The sequence below is a fragment of the Quercus suber genome, unplaced genomic scaffold (genome assembly GCF_002906115.3).
Source record: "Quercus suber isolate HL8 unplaced genomic scaffold, Cork oak 2.0 scaffold_440, whole genome shotgun sequence".
NCBI lineage: Eukaryota > Viridiplantae > Streptophyta > Magnoliopsida > Fagales > Fagaceae > Quercus > Quercus suber.
In genome coordinates this window covers 449,011-466,802 of record NW_027069891.1, presented here as the reverse complement: position 1 = coordinate 466,802, position 17,792 = coordinate 449,011, and the positions used below count along the sequence as shown (strand labels likewise).

At 33.9% G+C, this 17,792-nt stretch overlaps 2 protein-coding genes across 2 annotated transcripts; both read right to left on the bottom strand.

Annotated features, from left to right (window-relative positions):
* Positions 1-199: 199 nt before the first annotated feature.
* Positions 200-6,344, bottom strand: LOC112016551 (uncharacterized protein At4g13200, chloroplastic). Its single transcript, XM_024049106.2, has 3 exons — positions 6,012-6,344; positions 2,480-2,634; positions 200-803 (listed from the first exon to the last, which is right to left on the bottom strand). Exons 1-3 carry the CDS (start codon positions 6,238-6,240, stop codon positions 537-539), a joined length of 651 nt encoding a protein of 216 aa, XP_023904874.2. The 5' UTR covers positions 6,241-6,344; the 3' UTR covers positions 200-536.
* Positions 6,345-10,440: 4,096 nt separating this feature from the next.
* LOC112016557 (DEAD-box ATP-dependent RNA helicase 15) lies at positions 10,441-17,134 on the bottom strand. Its single transcript, XM_024049111.2, has 12 exons — positions 16,952-17,134; positions 16,723-16,841; positions 15,820-15,920; positions 14,841-15,013; positions 14,498-14,729; positions 14,262-14,380; positions 13,667-13,723; positions 13,397-13,581; positions 11,937-12,081; positions 11,769-11,852; positions 11,622-11,685; positions 10,441-11,076 (listed from the first exon to the last, which is right to left on the bottom strand). The coding sequence occupies exons 2-12, from the start codon at positions 16,836-16,838 to the stop codon at positions 11,066-11,068; spliced, it is 1,287 nt and encodes a 428-aa protein (XP_023904879.1). The 5' UTR covers positions 16,839-16,841; positions 16,952-17,134; the 3' UTR covers positions 10,441-11,065.
* Between the last annotated feature and the right edge of the window lie 658 nt (positions 17,135-17,792).

Genomic DNA, 17,792 nt, shown 5'->3' with positions numbered 1-17,792 from the left:
AAATTTATGTAATAGATATATATTATAATGTATGTGAATTTTGTGCATAATTTTTTTATAACAGTCTATTAATTTATTGTTACTATAGTCATCCTATTAAAAAATGTATTAATGTAGGAAAGCGCATTCTACACTTCTTATTAAAGTAAAACAATTTCAATTAGCATAATTACTTTACTTTTTAATAAAAGTTCAAACATAATACCGAACGCAATTTATCAAAATAAATTTAAACATAATACAATCTGTCAGTACACTCTGAAAAATGTATTCTACTACTAGGATGCATTCCAACAGAATACAATCTCAAATAGTATTAAACCCAACCTTAGCATGGTGAGAATTTTAGTATAAAAACCAACTAGTATAGATAGCTGATCAGATTCATTGAGTTCCTCATGTGTTTGGCCCATTCTTTTCGCATAATCGAACTTGAGTAGGTATTTAGTGGACTAGACAATTATTAAAAGTGGGGGTGAACTATATCACAAGACAAATTTATTGTATCATATTCTAGAATAGGATATACTCATAAATCAGTCATCATTTGACACCCCTAAAGCAGGTTCCTGCTTATCGGCAGGACCTCTATCTGGCTGGGACATGGGGGTAGTCGGACTCGACAATGAGGATGGATTTGCAGCACTAATCTCACTGACCGTTGATGATGCAGTAACAGAATCAACACTATCAGTTGCTGGTGTTGTATCTACTATAGTAGACTTCGGAATTAGTCCTTGTGCCTCCATTGCCTCCCGTGCTGCTTTCTCCTTAGCTTTTTTGGCTCTTTCCAACACATCTTCCTGCATATCATCAATGAATGAAATATTCACCTTTTAAAGCAGTGATGGATTGGATCTAGTACCCAAAGAACAGATATGCCATAATGAAAGGTTTTAAGCTTCCATTGCAAATTAAGAAAAATGTGCCCCAAGTAAATTCGATAAATCATTGTTCATGATTCTCCTGGACCAAAGGAGTTTTAATACCATTTATAAAATCAAAGAACTAAACATTTTCCAAATAAGAGATAGGCATATGGGAAATGGGGTCTATGCAACAACTGATCATTGTTCTTCATGATTCCCCTGGACCAAAGGACTTTTAATTCCATTTATAAAATCAAAGAGCGAAACATTTTCCAAATAATAGATAGGCCTATGGCAAACGGGATCTATGCAACAACAACCTAAGTATTTCCCCACATATGGCTATTATCAAACATTCTGAATCCAATAGTGTTCACCAATCCCTAGTGAAAGTTCAGAACAATCTAGAAACTTCATACACACTGAAGATCTTATTATCTGTTAACTTTGTGCACCATCCGCAGATTGAAACAAAATCCACTTACATTTTCGGCTTAAGTGCATGAACTTTGAAGGAAACCCATGAAAAAAACTTACCACCGAAAATCTGAAACTGAAGAGCTATGTGAGACTGGGAAGGGAACTGGAAATAGAGCAGCTCAGATTGGGAATGGTATTAGAGCAGTTGGATTGGGAACAAGAGGAACAAAGCAAAGCAATGCAGAGATTAGAAAGGCTGAAACTGATTTGGGAATTGGTGTGTTTTGCGGGTTTTCTTTTTTCTTTTCCCTTTTTTTTTTGGTGTGGATCAAATTTGGGTAATACCCAAACCCAACCTGATAATTTCAGATAAAACCCACCTAATTATATTTACCCATGACATTTTGTAAAATGCCCGACAACTTTGAGTAGGGTCAGTTTGGGTACCCATTACCGTGGGTAAAAATCTGGGTAGAAATCAGGTACAGGTGCTTAACAAGTATTGGGATCCGGGTATCCATAAGTAAAATATTCGGGTCAGGTACGGGTATACCCAACCCAAACCTGATCCATGGTCATCCCTACCAACTCCTAAGAGAGAGGGACACAGAGAGCTCTTCATTTGGCATATTATAATACTAGATTTACAAACAAAGTTCCATTTGATTTGGAAAGTAGATTCTAAAAAAGGTTTTAGAAAATCCTACTTTTTGCAGCACAAGAATGAGTGAATGATAATAACAATCGAGTTCATCAAGATTATTTAAATTGGATTCTTTCATCATTTCTACATGCCGCTTTTCATAATTTAGCTAAAAGTACTGATTGCTTGCCACATAACAATATTACAGTCACCATGCTATGCAGCTTTGTCCAAAGATAGGCACAATTGTGATTTTTAATTTTGATTTACAACAATATATTTGGTGGAAAAGTGTTAAATTTCTTTAATAAAGACAGAGAAGCTTTTACATAGTTACTACCTCTTTTAACTTATCTTTTTTTATAAAGTACCTCTTTTAACTTGTCTGCAATAGAAATCAGCATATATGTGATCTTCCACAAGATTTACACTGTAAACAAAGCTAGTATTGAAAAGAAAGAAAGTAAAATGACGTAGAAAGTAGCTTAAAACCAGAAAGGAATCTAAAGACTAAAGAGAATCTACTGCAGTTTGAATTGCCCACTACCTGGAAGTCCTGTATTTGGCTTTGTTGCTCAGCTTGCAGCCTACCAACTGCACTCAAAAACTCTCCAACTGTAGACTCAATACGTTCATTTAAGGCTTCCGCTAGAGCTTTTCCCAAGAAAAATGCATCCAGAACACCTCTGCTGTCACTATCACCTACAAGATTGAGAATGAGTAACTCACTCATTAGTCATTACAGAGATAATAAAGGAAGTGATATTCTATATTAGAAATGTAATATAAAAGATCAGCAACATTTTTTAGCAAACTTTTTTCAATAAGTCTAAGTTTCCTTCTTTCGTCCATCACTAACTCTCTTCAGGTAAAGTGAATCACACACTTTATCAAAGAAAAATCTCTCCATGTATGGGCTAGAGATGGTATATGTAGAATAGAAAATAATGTTCTGCATCACATCATGAAACACAAATTGGTAAGGTCTGTAACACTAACACCCCCCCCCCCCAAAAAAACCACCCAAAAATAATAATAATAATAAAACAAAATCTCACACACACGCAAATGCCAAAAAAAATTTTAAAAAAAAGTATACTGGCAAGTGAAGAAATGAAAATTGAAAAGAGAGGCAAAGGATATTGTTGTAAAATGCAAAACAATAATATAGCAAGCACCACAACAGTAACACACAATTTAACATGGTTTGGCAAACTCTATGCCTACGCCTACAGGCAACGCCAACAAAAATTCCACTATCAATAATAAGGATTACAACCACACTCAAAAAGTCTCACTAACTTTCACAAAAACTAACCCAAACCCCTAACACACCCAAAAGCTCCCTCATGCTACCTCACAAGACAAAACTTAGTCCTTAACTCTCTCACAAGAAAAAACTTTACTTGTAACTCTCACACCTTAAACAAAGATGCACTACCACTCTATTTATAGGGACTAGAACACCTCCCTACTTTTCTTTTCAATGTGGGATTAACTCTTTTAATAGGATTAGTGCCCCTTCTTTTTATTTGACTAGCCAATGCGGGATTCCAAAACCAATAAAGAAATTTTTAAACTGCACATATCATGGGTTGGACTTAACAGATATTAATTATTCATGTCATCAAAATCTGCTAGATCAGTTCCCGTTTTTAATTAGAAAAGGAATGTGTAGAAATGTTCCTAGTAGGCCTTCTCACAAAGATGTCCCAAATTACTAATTCAATGAATTTCTTTCCAGCTATAATATTCCATGTATAAATTCACACTGTTTTTTTTTTTTATAAGTAATAAGTTTATTGATGTCAAAAAAAGGGGAACACCCTAGTACACAGGGAGTGTACAAGGGTTGAAACAATCAAGACGAAAGTTACAAGAATCTAAGAAATCAAGAAAAGATAAATTCACACTGTTAAGATGATCCTTCCATCAAAAATGAGAAAGTAAGACAAAAGTGATAGAGAAGCTAGAATAACCTACAAATGACAAATGCTTTTCATGGCCCTGGCAGGTAATATCACAAAATCTTATACAGAACATCCTAGAGGTTATTCCCTACAAAGGCACTTGTTAGAGAGATAGTTTCTTGAATCACGAAAGTGAGCCACTTTGTGGTTGAGTGGAACAACAGGCCATCTTGAGACAATAACTTGTACTTTTTTGTGCCCCTGGACTCTGAAAACCAAAATGAAGATGCATTTATTCTATTAACCCCGTCAAAAGAATTCTGTTTTGGTTCAAGAAATATATTCTAAAGTAAGTCACACACTTTAGTTAAATATATACCACCTAACCTCAATCATCAGCAGACTCAGTGTTGGCAGCCCATCAGCAAGTCTAGAAATGTCCAAAACTTCAAGAGTTACTTTTGCAATTTAGCTGTGCCTAGGATCAATGCCTTTAAGGTTCTACTCTCCAAGCAAGCTTCCCTCAAATCAGATAGTACATATACAATAAATTCAGCATTCATATATTCCCTTTTCATTATGATCACAAGTCACCAGAGTTGCATCATGAAAAATGCATGAACCAACCCAAGCTTCATCAGTATAGCTTAAGGGTAATTTAAAGTCCAAATTTGTAGTAAAGCCTAAACTAACTGGTTGCTAGCAAGAATTAGTTCAAATTTATCTCACCCACAATTGCACCAAAAGAAATTCATTCACTGGAATAAGAGTTTTTTATTCACATAAGCTATGTTCAAAACACCTTAGCAGTTTCCTACTTTCCCCAGAGAGATCGCTGATTTCATGAAGCGCACATTCACTACGCCTGTGCTTAACCAAAATTCCATGATTTCCCTGATGAGAAGCGATTTATGGAACTTTTGTTAGATCATTTTGAAATCCATCCATTGCCTCCATAATGATCTGCTAGCCTTCCCATTTCTTATTAGCATTAGCCAATAGCCAATTTCATGACCTCGTCTACCAACTTCAAAGTTCATCCTTTGCAACTTCAAGACTTTCTAGCTCCAAATTTATATAAAACTCAATTTCCATAAAGAAGAATACGATGAGAACCAAAGCATATTTCACATATTACACAAAAAAATTAAGCAGAAAATTAATATCAAACCTGTATAGTTACAAAGGGAGGAAGAAAATTACAATGGTAGCCAAAACCAAAACTACTCCCTCAGCTGAAATTATTCTATAGAGAATATATTCTAAGAGCAATTCTAAAGTGGTTGGAAGCAAATCTCAAACAATGAGGGAATGGGATGGATGTTAAGTTGCTTAGAGGGGGGAAACTAGTGAAACAACTCTTCAAAATCACTTTTGGAAATTCAGTTCTAATCAGAATGATTTGTTAAATCCTCTCAAAGACCCTTTACAAATGCCTTGACTTTGCTATTTATAGATGCAAGGTTGTGTGGCTTACGCTAAACTTTTTCTAACTAATTCTTGGTAACTCTGGGCTAAAATCTTTAACAAACTATTAGCCAAGCTTTCTTAAATATGCCAATTACAATTTGTGACAAAAAGTACTCTAAACTAATTGTTACAAGACAATTGTAGCCCAAATGGTACCCTCTCGGTCCCCTTTAAATTTCAATCCCCAATGAAAAAAAATATATATTTGTTACAAAAAGAAGATACAAGGTGTTATACAAGTGCATTGCATCAAGCTTCGATATCATCATTGAAAAGACAAGAAACACCAACTTCTCTCTATGTTGAATTATAGAAATTAGAAACAAGTTATTCATCCCAAAACTTTTTCTAAGAGACCCACTGGCCACTAGATATAAGTATAACAAGTCACCACTTGAAGGTCATATTTAATGAGAAATGTTTTGTTCAGATAAATTAGCTTGGAATGAGATTAGTCTTATTGATAGATTATAAGTCAGTCATGAATAAATTCAGATATTGACAATAAATTAAGAACAGCCATAACCCATGAATTTCTAAGTTACAAATTATTAGCTAGTCTAGCCTCCCTCAAAGTAGTCCATTTTATCAAATTAAAGGGCCTAGTCTCCTCAAAACAACCAATAAAAAATTGGGTCTTTATCATTCTACTACAAATAAAATTTGAGGAAAAGAAGTAATGGGAATTAATAGTAATACCAGAGGCAGAACCACCATCAGCACCACCAGTTCTGTTGCTGCTATTGCTGTATATTCGATTTCCTTTGGGTCCAGAAAATCTGAGACCTTTGAGCTTGAGATTCGGGGAAGACAAGGTACGAGGAATGAGTGAGGTGGGTGCATAGCAATAACTACTACATCTGCGGGTGGTTGGTGAAAAGCAGCTTTGTAGGGAAGCTGCTGCTGAACCCAAACCCCCACTACTCATTTCTCTCTTTAACTTTTCTGTCTCTTTTCTTTCTCACTTTTTCTTTGTCTATGAACTATCAAAAGCAGTAGAAAATATGTTTCTCTTTGTCTTTGGCCTGCAATAAAAATCTGTCTCTTAAATAGTAAGAATCGGAAGAATGTGAGAAATGATTGTTACTGGTTAAAAAAATAAATAAATAATAATAATAATGATGGTGCGGATTAAATTATAATTAATAATATCTTATTATCTAAAATTTATTGTAAAAATGTTGTAAAAATATTATAAATATAACACTTCTTAAAAATTTAAGTAAGTCTATACTTTTTTTTTTCATATTTATTGAGATGTCAATGCTCAATATGTGATCAATAAACATTAAAAGTGACGTCAATAGCAATGATATGTAAAGCAGGAGAAATTATTAGGTTCACCAGGAGAATTATTAACGTGGTCTTTCTTAACCTCCCAACTAATAAAATGCTATTATTTATACAAATATGATATCACCTGATATTTTTTTTTTTATTCCTTCTACTGATTAGGAAACTCACTCACATATTTGCATAAATGGCATTGTCCCATTGGTTAGAAAAATCATATTAGCAATCCTCCCAATGGACCTAATAATTTCCCGTAAAGTATGATTCAAAATTCATGTGAAAAAAAGAATACAATATTATTGAAAAAAAAAAAAAAACCCTAATGAAATTTGAACATATCATATAACTAATTAAACAAGTCATGTGACTAATATAGGTAGTGTGATTTATCACTCAACACGAAGTGGTTTTTTGCTCAAAAAAAAAAAAAGGCGAAGTGGTTTTGGGGTTTTTTTTTTTTTTTTTTTCCTAGATTTATGGTATATGTAACATTGTTGTAAAAATCTTGTAGCTCTTTTTTTTTTTTTTTTTTTGAGTTTGGAATGTATCTCCACATATTTATTTGCTTTCTAATTAATATTTCAACAATGTTTAAAAAAAATATAAATAGCTTCCAAATTTTCTAGTATAAATTCAAATAAAATAAAATACTTGTAAAGAATTTACTAGACTTAGCAGATCCCTAATTCTTCTTCCCAATATTCCTCCCGTTCAAATATATCTACAGATTCAAAATCCATGAGCTGGTCCAAGCTACACCAGGTAAAATTCAAGGTGCACTTCATTGACAATGAGAGACGGTTGAGCTTGAGATATGAGATTGAGAGTTTGATTACGCTAACGAAGGGGTCACGCAAAAACATGCACATTTTGGAGTCACGCCCAAAATGCTGATTTATTAGTGTTGTGCAAATAAGCCCAACCTTAAATCGTTTGTTAGAATAAAGACTAACACTATACACTATTTCACAATTTTTTGTCACAATTTTAATGTGACAAACTGTGAGTGGTTGTTTGCATCTTATTCATAGACTTACTATTTTTCTTCCATCACTTACGCTTTGCTACATAATAGTTGTGACAAAAAAGTTGTAAGATAAGTTATAGTACTAGATTTTCTCTAAAAAGAATAATGTTTAAATAACAATTTATAAGAATATCTATATGTATTATTTAAAGAAACATGTTTGAAACCTTGAGCTCCAACCAAAAAATAACATGTGTCTCGTCATGTGCAAGTAAAATGCATTTGACTCATTTGATTGGTTTTATATATATATATATATATAAGCACTCGATTGGTTGGTTGGATTAAGTGAATCATGTGAATTGCACATGATGTAATACATATCATCCAAACTTTTTCACAAAACACATCTTTGACACTGAGAGAATGAATTAATTTAGTGGTAGGCATTATTTTAATTTCGATTTTGATGTGTGAAATTTATTTGTGTGTACTCTATATTTTGGGACGCCCAATAAAGAGGTTGCAATTTGGGTGTCTTAGATATTGGTAAGATATTAAAGTTTATAGGCATTATTTTTGAGATTATATTTGGGTACTTGCCTTAAGGACATAGATTAAAAAAAAATAACAAATACTCAATAATGAGTAATAGTTCACATTTTTTTAAAGAATAAAATACACGAGTTAGTTATTCATTGTCTTACACATACAAATTTATTGTAGTTGTTTAATAAAGTATTAAATATGCCTAATTAGTGTTCTTACAATATTCGTTAACAAAAACCTTATTTTTTGAGATATTAAAGTTTAGCTTCATTACGTGGGAACATTCACATCAAGTTACTAAAGAAAAAAAAAATTAGCTCACCAAAAGATTACTTTTTCTATTTTAGATAACTACTTTAATAATACATCTCATTCTCCTCTTACCACTCTATTTAAATACTCATTTCTTATTCTGTCTTTATTATTTGTTCCCAATAGTCTTTTTTTTTTTTTTTATTCTTTAGTACAGTGGAATAAAATATGCATTCTTACTTTTTACATTTACTGTGATCATCTACATTTAGATGATATTGTACCAATGTGTACAAATTTGAACTATAATGCATGATCAGATGTGATTGTATTTTTGGAAATTTTTTACTACAAAATCATCTAAAATATATTTATATGCATTTTGCTCTCCCGATGTGATACCATAAAAATATGAGGTAAATCAAGCTTATCCGATATGATGAATGAAGGATGGCTAGATATATATATATATATATATATGGTTATATAAAATAAGAAAAATATTCAAGTATTCAAATGATAGATAAATTTAGGACCAGAGCAAAACTGAAAAGGATACAAATATCATCACCTAAAAGAATTTAGCTAACGATACATAACTAAATTAGCTCACCACTCAATGAGATACATATTATCACTACTCAAAGAGATACATAAACCAAAACTCACCACTCAAAGGAATCTACCCAAGGGGTAAGAGTTAATTTAGAAAAAAATCATTTTTTAAAAAACACAAAGGCTAATTTTCTAAAAAGCCTCTATATTCTCTTCATTCCAATAAAATAGCTTTTTTATAGTGCTAAGAACAACCCTCTAAGTATAGGAAAAAAAAATAAAAATTAAAACATTACATTTTCAAGAGCATAGTCAAATTTGACTCGTAGAAACTAGAAATAAAATAAAATACTTATATGTCTATGAGAACTAAAACATAAAGGCTGAATATTTCCTAGGAAACCTAAAATAAATTATCTTTAACTTCTCAGAGAAAATGACTTATTATTCTCCAATTATCTTCTGAATTATTGGAAAATTTTGTTCAAAATAATGACCTTCGGCCACTTAATCTGCTACTTCGCTCTAGCGTTACAATTCAAATGCTCTAAAAATACCGATGGGTTGGGCAGATTGATTGGGTGGTCCAGCAACTTTGGGGTTAGGTCAAACTAGTTGGCTGATGCGTTGGTGTTTTTTTTTGGGGGGGGGGGGGGGCGCTGTGGGGTGTGGGGGTGGTGTTAGGAGATGGGAGATTTTAACTGTTTGGGGCCTTAACTTCAACATGGGTCAACTTGGTGGCTAATAGAATAGGAGACAAAAGTCTAAGACAAATAATTCGACACTTGCCGATGTGATATATACTAGTAAGCAAAAAAGTAATGCTAATAATGAACACAAATAAAAACCAATAAAAACTTGCTAACTCAATTACTCCAAAATTCTCAAGTTAAGTTTTTAGAGGTTGTAGTCCAAGATTCTCAAGTTGAGTTTCAAGAGGTTATATCAAGCTTTCTTTGGGGTTGAATTGCGATAAATCTAGCGATTGGATGATTTTTGAGTTGATGGATTGTATCGTATGGTTTGGGCTTGTTGCCAGTGGCGGGTGGCTTTACAGACGATATGGGTGGGTTGTTTGACGGGTTTCAGGATATGGTTTCATGTGTGGCTTGGCTGGGTAGATCTGATTATCGTAGCTGATCTAGATCACGGTGATGTTTCAATAGCTCTAAATAGACCAAATTTTGCTCTAATTATTTGCATTTATCCAATGGGCTGTGAGCTAGAAAAATGTTTACATTTTACTTCAAAACAAACACTACAAAATAGTTTCCCAAGCATTTTGAAGTAAGCAACAACTAGAGGACTAACAAATCGTGTATCAAAAATTTCTTCAGGGGCTGATCATTCAAGTTCCCCAAGAGAGTTCTAGAACACGGGCCAGCACCACAACATACCTATATATAATGGCCACAAGCCCAACTCGATTAGACCGAACAGTTGAAAAGTATGAGAACGGAAGGGAAAAAAAATGGAATAATTTTCTTTTGTTTTGTAAAATCAAAATGAAAATAAATATAAATGATTGATTTCTATTCAACCCCACATCTTCAATCTTCCCAAAAGGTAAAGAAAAGAGAACATGTTCTATCAGCATTTCTACTCCTACCAAACATTCGAAATAGAAAATATCAGTCTCTCCTCGTTTTCATTCTGTGTATCCCTTCTTTCTTACCTAACAAAAGCCTTGAGAGCACTCAAAAAGGATCCAGCAATTATACAGATTCTGATTACATGCAGCTTTTAAACAAGCAGAGGGTGGCCGATGACAAGTTCTAAATGCAAGCATCATAATGGGGCTAACAATTTTCGTAATCCTAAGACATCAAGTTTTATTCTAAGCTCCAGCTATGATTAAAATGAAGCTCTGATTAATACATAATACTTCAAATCAATGCAGCAAACAAAAAGCAACTAGTGCAAAGCCCTAATAGCATAAACTCTAAATCCTCACATGCTATGCGACCAGCAACAGTTTTTAAATGCTACAGTAACTCCAATGCAGAGTACACCAGATCAAAGAAACTGCCATTTCCCAAGTCAATTGTTTCACATCAGTTTGAAACATAAACACAAAGGGTCTGCAGCGCACCCGCCAATTGTATCCAAGTGATGGTTCCAACGTAGATACATCAACCTATGATGGCACTACAAATAACAAGTTTTTAAACAGTTAGTATAAGCTCCTAGCAAGACTTTTTTTGCAAAAATAAAACACAAGTGTACTAACAAAATGCTACAACAGTAAGGCAAAATGCCAACATTCAATTCATAGAACTAACAAAATGGAAAATAAAACACAAAGAATAAATTGGCTAATTCACGTATATTAAAAAGAGAGAGATACTTCTAGGTCATGAAATCAACTGGGATACACTACAAGCTACTACGGAAAGGTGTGATGGGCAGGGTGGAGATTGATAAAATGTCCATCAGCATCTTTCCCTCGTACAATGGGAAAGCGCACACAAAAGGCAGAATTTGGTATAATTTATTGAAAAATACAATTCATGCTAGCAAACACGCAAACCCAACCTAAATGAAAAGACTTGTGTCACACCAAACCGTATAACTATAATTGAAATCCAAATTGCCAAATAGGTTCCAATATACCCTCATCTAATAACTAATGTAGAGCTGGGTTCAAATAAATGAAAAATGGATGGAACCATTAACACGCATGAGAGACTTACTGTATGTAGAGGTATCAATCTGTTCAGGAAGTTCTTTTATATCCACCTCAAACCTCATCTGAACCTGCAACCATCCAACCAAAGAAAATTAGATCCACCAACATTTGAGCAACAAAACAATAAAATGTAAAATACTGGATGCCATACATTATTGAGAACCTCCGAATCAGAAGCAGATGAAACAAACGTAATTGCAAGCCCTTTGGTGCCGAACCTACCAGCTCTACCAACCTGTTAGAAGAAGCCAGAAATCTCAGGAATGACAATGTAAAAGAAACAATATCAGATAAATGATCATAATTACTTTGTACCTACCCTGTGCAGATAAGTGTCTGCTGAATCTGGCATGTCATAATTGATGACAATGTTAACACGTTCAATGTCTATCCCCCTACCAACCAAATCGGTGGCTACAAGAATCCTTGACTGCCCTTCCTTAAAACCTTTGTAGCGCGTCAACCTTTCAGAAAATCATGTTACTCCACATGTTAGACCAACACTTTTTTTATAAGTAACAAAAACTTATTGAAAAAGGGAAGAACCATTAAGTACACATGATATACACACAACTCCTAAAGCATTAGAATTTAGAGTTCTCAAAAACTAGGATTTCAGCTCAATAACCAAGACCTCTAAACTGAAGAAACAACAGAAAAACCAGAAAAGCCAAACACATTTGAACCTAAAAGATGATAATAAACATAGGAAAATTGAAGAAACGCAAAATAAATGTGTCAACCTGATAATATAAAATATATATATAAATAAATAAAAACATCATAAATCTATACTATAGCATAAGAAAAAATCATTTGTACTTGGGGGGAAAAAAAAGGTGGTTTTGTGTAGTTTTGCTCCTCAAACTGCTATGAACATTTCAATTTTATTCTTTTCCTTCCAATTGCAACAATGTTACAACCAGACATTTAGCAATGATTCAATGTTACCCTCTATGATTGGTGCTCCAAGAGAACCTTACAAGATCCAGTTGCCATTCTGCCACATAGAAACATTAATAAAAAATAGTTTTAATTTTTTTTTTTTCTTTGAACCCCAAATCTCTTATTTGAGGACAAGAGACTTAACCAATTGAGCTAGCTGGACCCCACAATTAAGGCCCCTTGTAGTAGTTTATTCTCCTAATAAGCTGTGCAATGTGCATCAATATGTTAAATCAAACAGGTTTGGACAAAGGGACAACGTTAAAAACAAAGTTAAAAATCTGATTACTGAATTTTAGGACAAGAACAAAATTAAAAATATCAATAGAAGTCGGAATATCAAAATTGAATTTCACCCAAAATAATATAACATTGTTCTGAAGTGAAATACCCCTAAAAATTTTAAAACATGAGAGTATTAACAATCCATTATAGTTTACTTACAAGTCTACAATAAATATGATACAAAATTAATCCATAAAGGAGTGTCTTAAGCAATAACATATCCAGGGTGCATCATAAATACTACAAAATCAAGCACAATTTCTAAACCACACACAATAACAATGACTGCGTGCAATTCTTGGAGAAAATATTAACCAAAATAGTCCAAGTACACAGGGAGTATGCATGGAAACAAGAAAATCTTGCTCTTAAAAGTACAAAGATCAAGCATATCCAAAAGAGTATACATAAAGGAAATTACATTAGACAGAGAATGGTAAAATTAGCCTTATAAAGTATAAACTATGAAATACAAAGCAGAACAGCAGCATAAAATAAACAATAAAAATCAAGGAGCATTATTATAGATAAGTAGCTTCTAATACAAACCTTTCCTCCTGGGACATCCCAGAATGGATGCATATGGAGGGAAAATTGCACTCCTTCAGTAGCTTGTTCAGTTCAGCAGCTCTATTAACACTTTTGACAAAGATAACAACTTGATTGAAGTCCAGTGCATCAAGGAGGTCGTTCAACTTGCGGTTTTTCTCTGACTCGCTCAATTTGATGTAGTGCTGCCATTATAATTGTCGAAGGTAAGAAATATTAGCAAAGACCAGAAAGGTGAAACTTAAAAACAACTTTAAAATATATAAATACCTGAACAAGACCATGCAGGGTCAACTTGGCCTCGTCGTCAACATAAATTTCCATTGGCTGTAAGGAACAAATGTCACAGTAAATCATATTAGGGCCTTTCCTCAAGCTATGGAATCCAGAACGAAATTAATGATGGATGCACATCCTGTGAATCAAGATCCTGCTCCATCTGCTTTGTCTCCTCGCAGGTACTTTCCCAGTCATGCCAATCAAGAACCATTGGCATTCACAGAAATCTACTGTGAAACTGACAGCAAAATCCACGAAGATAACCACCCTACCCTGTCCCCCTCACTTGAAAGTCAAAGCACACACCCAACATCCATACTCATAAAGTAAAAAGATTATAAGCGTACGAAAAATAAGTGCAAAACAAAAAGAGACTAATCCCATACGATTTTGGGATCACCTAAACATTTGCCACCTTGTTACTCAAACCTCCCCAAAAAATGACTGGATATAACACAACACCAATAACAAGCTAACAGTGACGGAACCACCAAACTTCTAATTTCTATAACTTGACTCTCGGAGAAAGTGGGCATAATGAAAAATAGACTTCTAAATTCAAGTAGTACTGGCCATGGAACATTACTTCTTGCATAAATCTCTTGCAAACCGGGCGGATTTCTTTGCTGAGTGTTGCAGAAAACATCATTACTTGTTTATCATGAGGAGTCATCTTGAAGATCTCCTGCACATCTCTCCTCATGTCTGCATAAAGTATAAATCATACAATGATTAAAGTTAATCCCATTAATACCAGACAAACTTGACATTGAAACAATAAATTTAATCAAATCAAGGTTAGAGGGTGGTTATGTCTTATACCAAGTGATTCAAGCATCTTGTCACATTCATCCAGTATAAAATGCCTCACGTTCTTCAAAGAAAGGTCCTTCTCTCTTGCTAGTGCCAATATTCTTCCAGGCGTTCCAACAACAATATGAGGGCATTCATTTTTCAGCAAATCCTTGTGAACTTTGATGTTGACACCACCGTAGAAGACGGCAACCTTTAGATCAGGCAAGTATGTGCTGAATCTCTCAAACTCATGACAAATCTACAGAGTTTTAAATGAAAAAAAATAAGGGACTAGACAAACTAATAATCTTAACGATGGAAAGCAAACATGTTTTATAAGCCTTTTGAAAATGGAAGATATTAAATATACCTGGTATGCTAACTCCCTTGTATGACACAGAACAATTGCAGAAACTTGGCCGGCAACAGGTTCAATCTGCTGCAATGTTGAAAGAACAAAAACAGCAGTTTTTCCCATTCCAGACTTAGCTTGACAAATGACATCCATACCCAGAATAGCTTGAGGGATACATTCATGTTGCACTGATGAAGAACCAAAGAAAATTGGATCGAAGGAACCATCGGTAAGTAAAATATAACTTCTCTGATCCTTTTAATGGAAAGGGTAACCAAACCACATAAGTTCCCCGAAATCAAGTTTATGACAATAGTATATTACCTGAAAACAAAAATTAAAATAAATTAGGGAGCATAAACCCAAAAAATAGTAACAAGTAAACATGCAATACAGGAAAAGGTCACATAGGCTAAGATACAAAACAGGTGAAAGAACTGTTTATATAAAATACACAGAACTGAACTCAAATAAACACCAAATTAAAAATACCAATACGCTGGCCAAAACAGAACGGGAAATATTTCATTCAGACCAACAGTATTCACTGGAATAGAAATTACAATAAAAGAGACCAAGTCAACATATTTCTCTCTTACACACTAAAAAATATGTTTAAGGAAAAGAAAAAGGAAATCCATAATTCATCTACAGAAAATTGATATATGAATGGCATACATGAGTACAACAAAAAAACTAGAATCCCTATAGGAATGCTGCTAAAGCATAATTCATGCTGACCACAAAATATTTGAAAAAACAAATCTCATAATTTCTGCCAAAGCATAATTCATGCAGAAATACAGGGTCACAGGTCACAGAATATTTGATAACAAGCTCTGAATAATTAGATTTGTCGTCAGCCAACCACTAATCCCTCTTTAACTTTTTATTCTGAATTTTCCTTAAACTAGCACAGGTTATAACTTATAAGATTATTAGACGATATAGCTTCACCAACAAAAATAATTGAGAAAATGCTTAGATTGTTTGCCTTCAGAAGGATGCTCAAATCCCGAGTCCACAATAGCTCGAAGAAGCTCTGGCTTCAAAAGAAAGTCTCTGAATCCTGAACTGTGAATTCCAACATAGCCCCTGCAAAGAAGGAAGAAGCACATTTATAACCAACCATAGACCAATATTGCTATGGGAACTTGTCATGGTTAGTATACGTGACTACCAACTAACAGAGGAAAAGAAACATCCATACATCAAGTAGAAAATGCAATAATAATCCCCCCCAAATGTGAGATATGGTTCAAAATTGTACTCATAACATTTTTTTGGGTGGAAAAATACACAAAATCCCTCTGTGATTTCTCCGTAAAACACAAAACCCCCCCTGAACTTTTGAGTTCAACCTGTGGTATTGTTTTATGGTAAACCATTAAACATCCATGAAAATCAACCATGAATTGGTCATTTGATCACACATGTCCACATCTAGAGTTGATTTTCACATAAAAAATTAGCACAGCGGGGTTTTTTCCTCAATGGGTTAATGATTTATGTGGTAACCACAGGAAGATTTTGTGTTTTCCTTTTTTTAATAAAATGAAAGCAAGAGACAATATTAGACACAGCAACTTTTTTGTCAAAAAAGGGAGACTGACTCGTTCCTCAATTTTCTCAAAAACCAAACATGGTTTACAATAGTACCAAAGGGAACAGTTTGTATCTCATACTCCTCTGTTTAAAACTAACTAGGTATTACCAAAACACAAATGAATACATACAGAGTAATGTTTTCTTTTCCATTTTCCCATCAAATCCGAGCAAGCAAACAAACAAACAATGAGACATCTATTTCCTAAACTATCTGATAAAGCAAACAGGCAACATATAAAGCAAAATCAAAAAGCGAAAACAGCAGCACACAAGGGCTACTCTAACTCACTTCTTGACTGTTTCGCCGTTGACTTTGTTTGCGACGGAGGCCGGGGCATTGGCTTCTTCATCATCGTAATCAACAAGCTCTTCTTCGTAACCATCGTTCTCCCTGGTCTCTCCCATATTCTGCACAAATACACAAAACAGATTAGCAATTAGAGTTTCGGAAAATTAGGGTTTGGAAAATGAAATTGAAGGAGAAGTGAGAGAGAGAAAGAGATTAGAGCAATCTTTACCTGAGAGGCTGTGTGAGAAGGTTGGCAATTAGGGTTAGGGTTAGGGTTTGGAGAGTCTGCAAATGAAAAAGGTTAGCTGAAAAATACCAGGAGAGAGAGAGAGAGAGAGAGATAGGTCGAAGAGAGAGACAGTAGAAACAACAACACGAGCGCACAATTCCGAAGTGAGGGAGAATAGGGTTTGGAGTGTCATTTTATAGAGAGCGATAGCGGTGTATTGACCGGAATGCCCTTGTTATCTGTCAATCATATCTCATCTATGGAGTGTGAACTGTGAAGATGTATCCCTATCATTCGAAAAACATGTTTGGTATCCATTTCTCCGATCTATATATCTATATATATCTTCCTTTGGCTTTATGCTCTTTTTATTTGAAGTGTCCATTCACAATTTTTAATAAGAAAAATGTGTGTGTTACTTTTTTGTTTTACTTTAACAGAGACATAGATGTAAATTTATATTAACTTTATTTATTATTTTCTTATTTTTTTTCTTAACCAAACAAATAAGTTTTCCATTTTTTTCCTTTTCACCCTCCTAACCAAACACAAATAAGGGAAAACTAATCTCTTCTATACTCCCATTTTTCTATCCCCCATTTTCTATCATCTCATTCTCACTTTTCTACCCCTCCAAACAAATGGTCCCTGAATATATTCAAAAAATACATAATTTTTTAACTTATTTATAAAATTAATATGCTTTAAAAAAAAATGTTAATTGAATTCATGCTTTCAAGATTTGAAAATCATGAATTTAATGTTGTATGCGTTTTTTCAGAAATGTTGTGTACTTGTGTCTCATAAGTCATACCTTAATGGGGTTACTTATTGTCTTCTC

Bases quoted from the DNA above. Each gene is read 5' to 3' on its own strand.
- LOC112016551 (XM_024049106.2), bottom strand. From the start codon at position 6,240: ATGAGTAGTGGGGGTTTGGGTTCAGCAGCAGCTTCCCTACAAAGCTGC. The intron at 2,635-6,011 runs GTATTACTATTA...TCAATCTTGTAG, and splicing joins TGATGGTGGTTCTGCCTCTG to GTGATAGTGACAGCAGAGGT. The intron at 804-2,479 runs GTAGTGGGCAAT...GATGATATGCAG, and splicing joins GCCAAATACAGGACTTCCAG to GAAGATGTGTTGGAAAGAGC.
- LOC112016557 (XM_024049111.2), bottom strand. From the start codon at position 16,838: ATGGGAGAGACCAGGGAGAACGATGGTTACGAAGAAGAGCTTGTTGAT. The intron at 15,921-16,722 runs GTGAGTTAGAGT...CCTTCTTTGCAG, and splicing joins AACGGCGAAACAGTCAAGAA to GGGCTATGTTGGAATTCACA. The intron at 13,724-14,261 runs GTAATGTTCCAT...TGTTCCTTACAG, and splicing joins GCAAGAGATTTATGCAAGAA to CCAATGGAAATTTATGTTGA.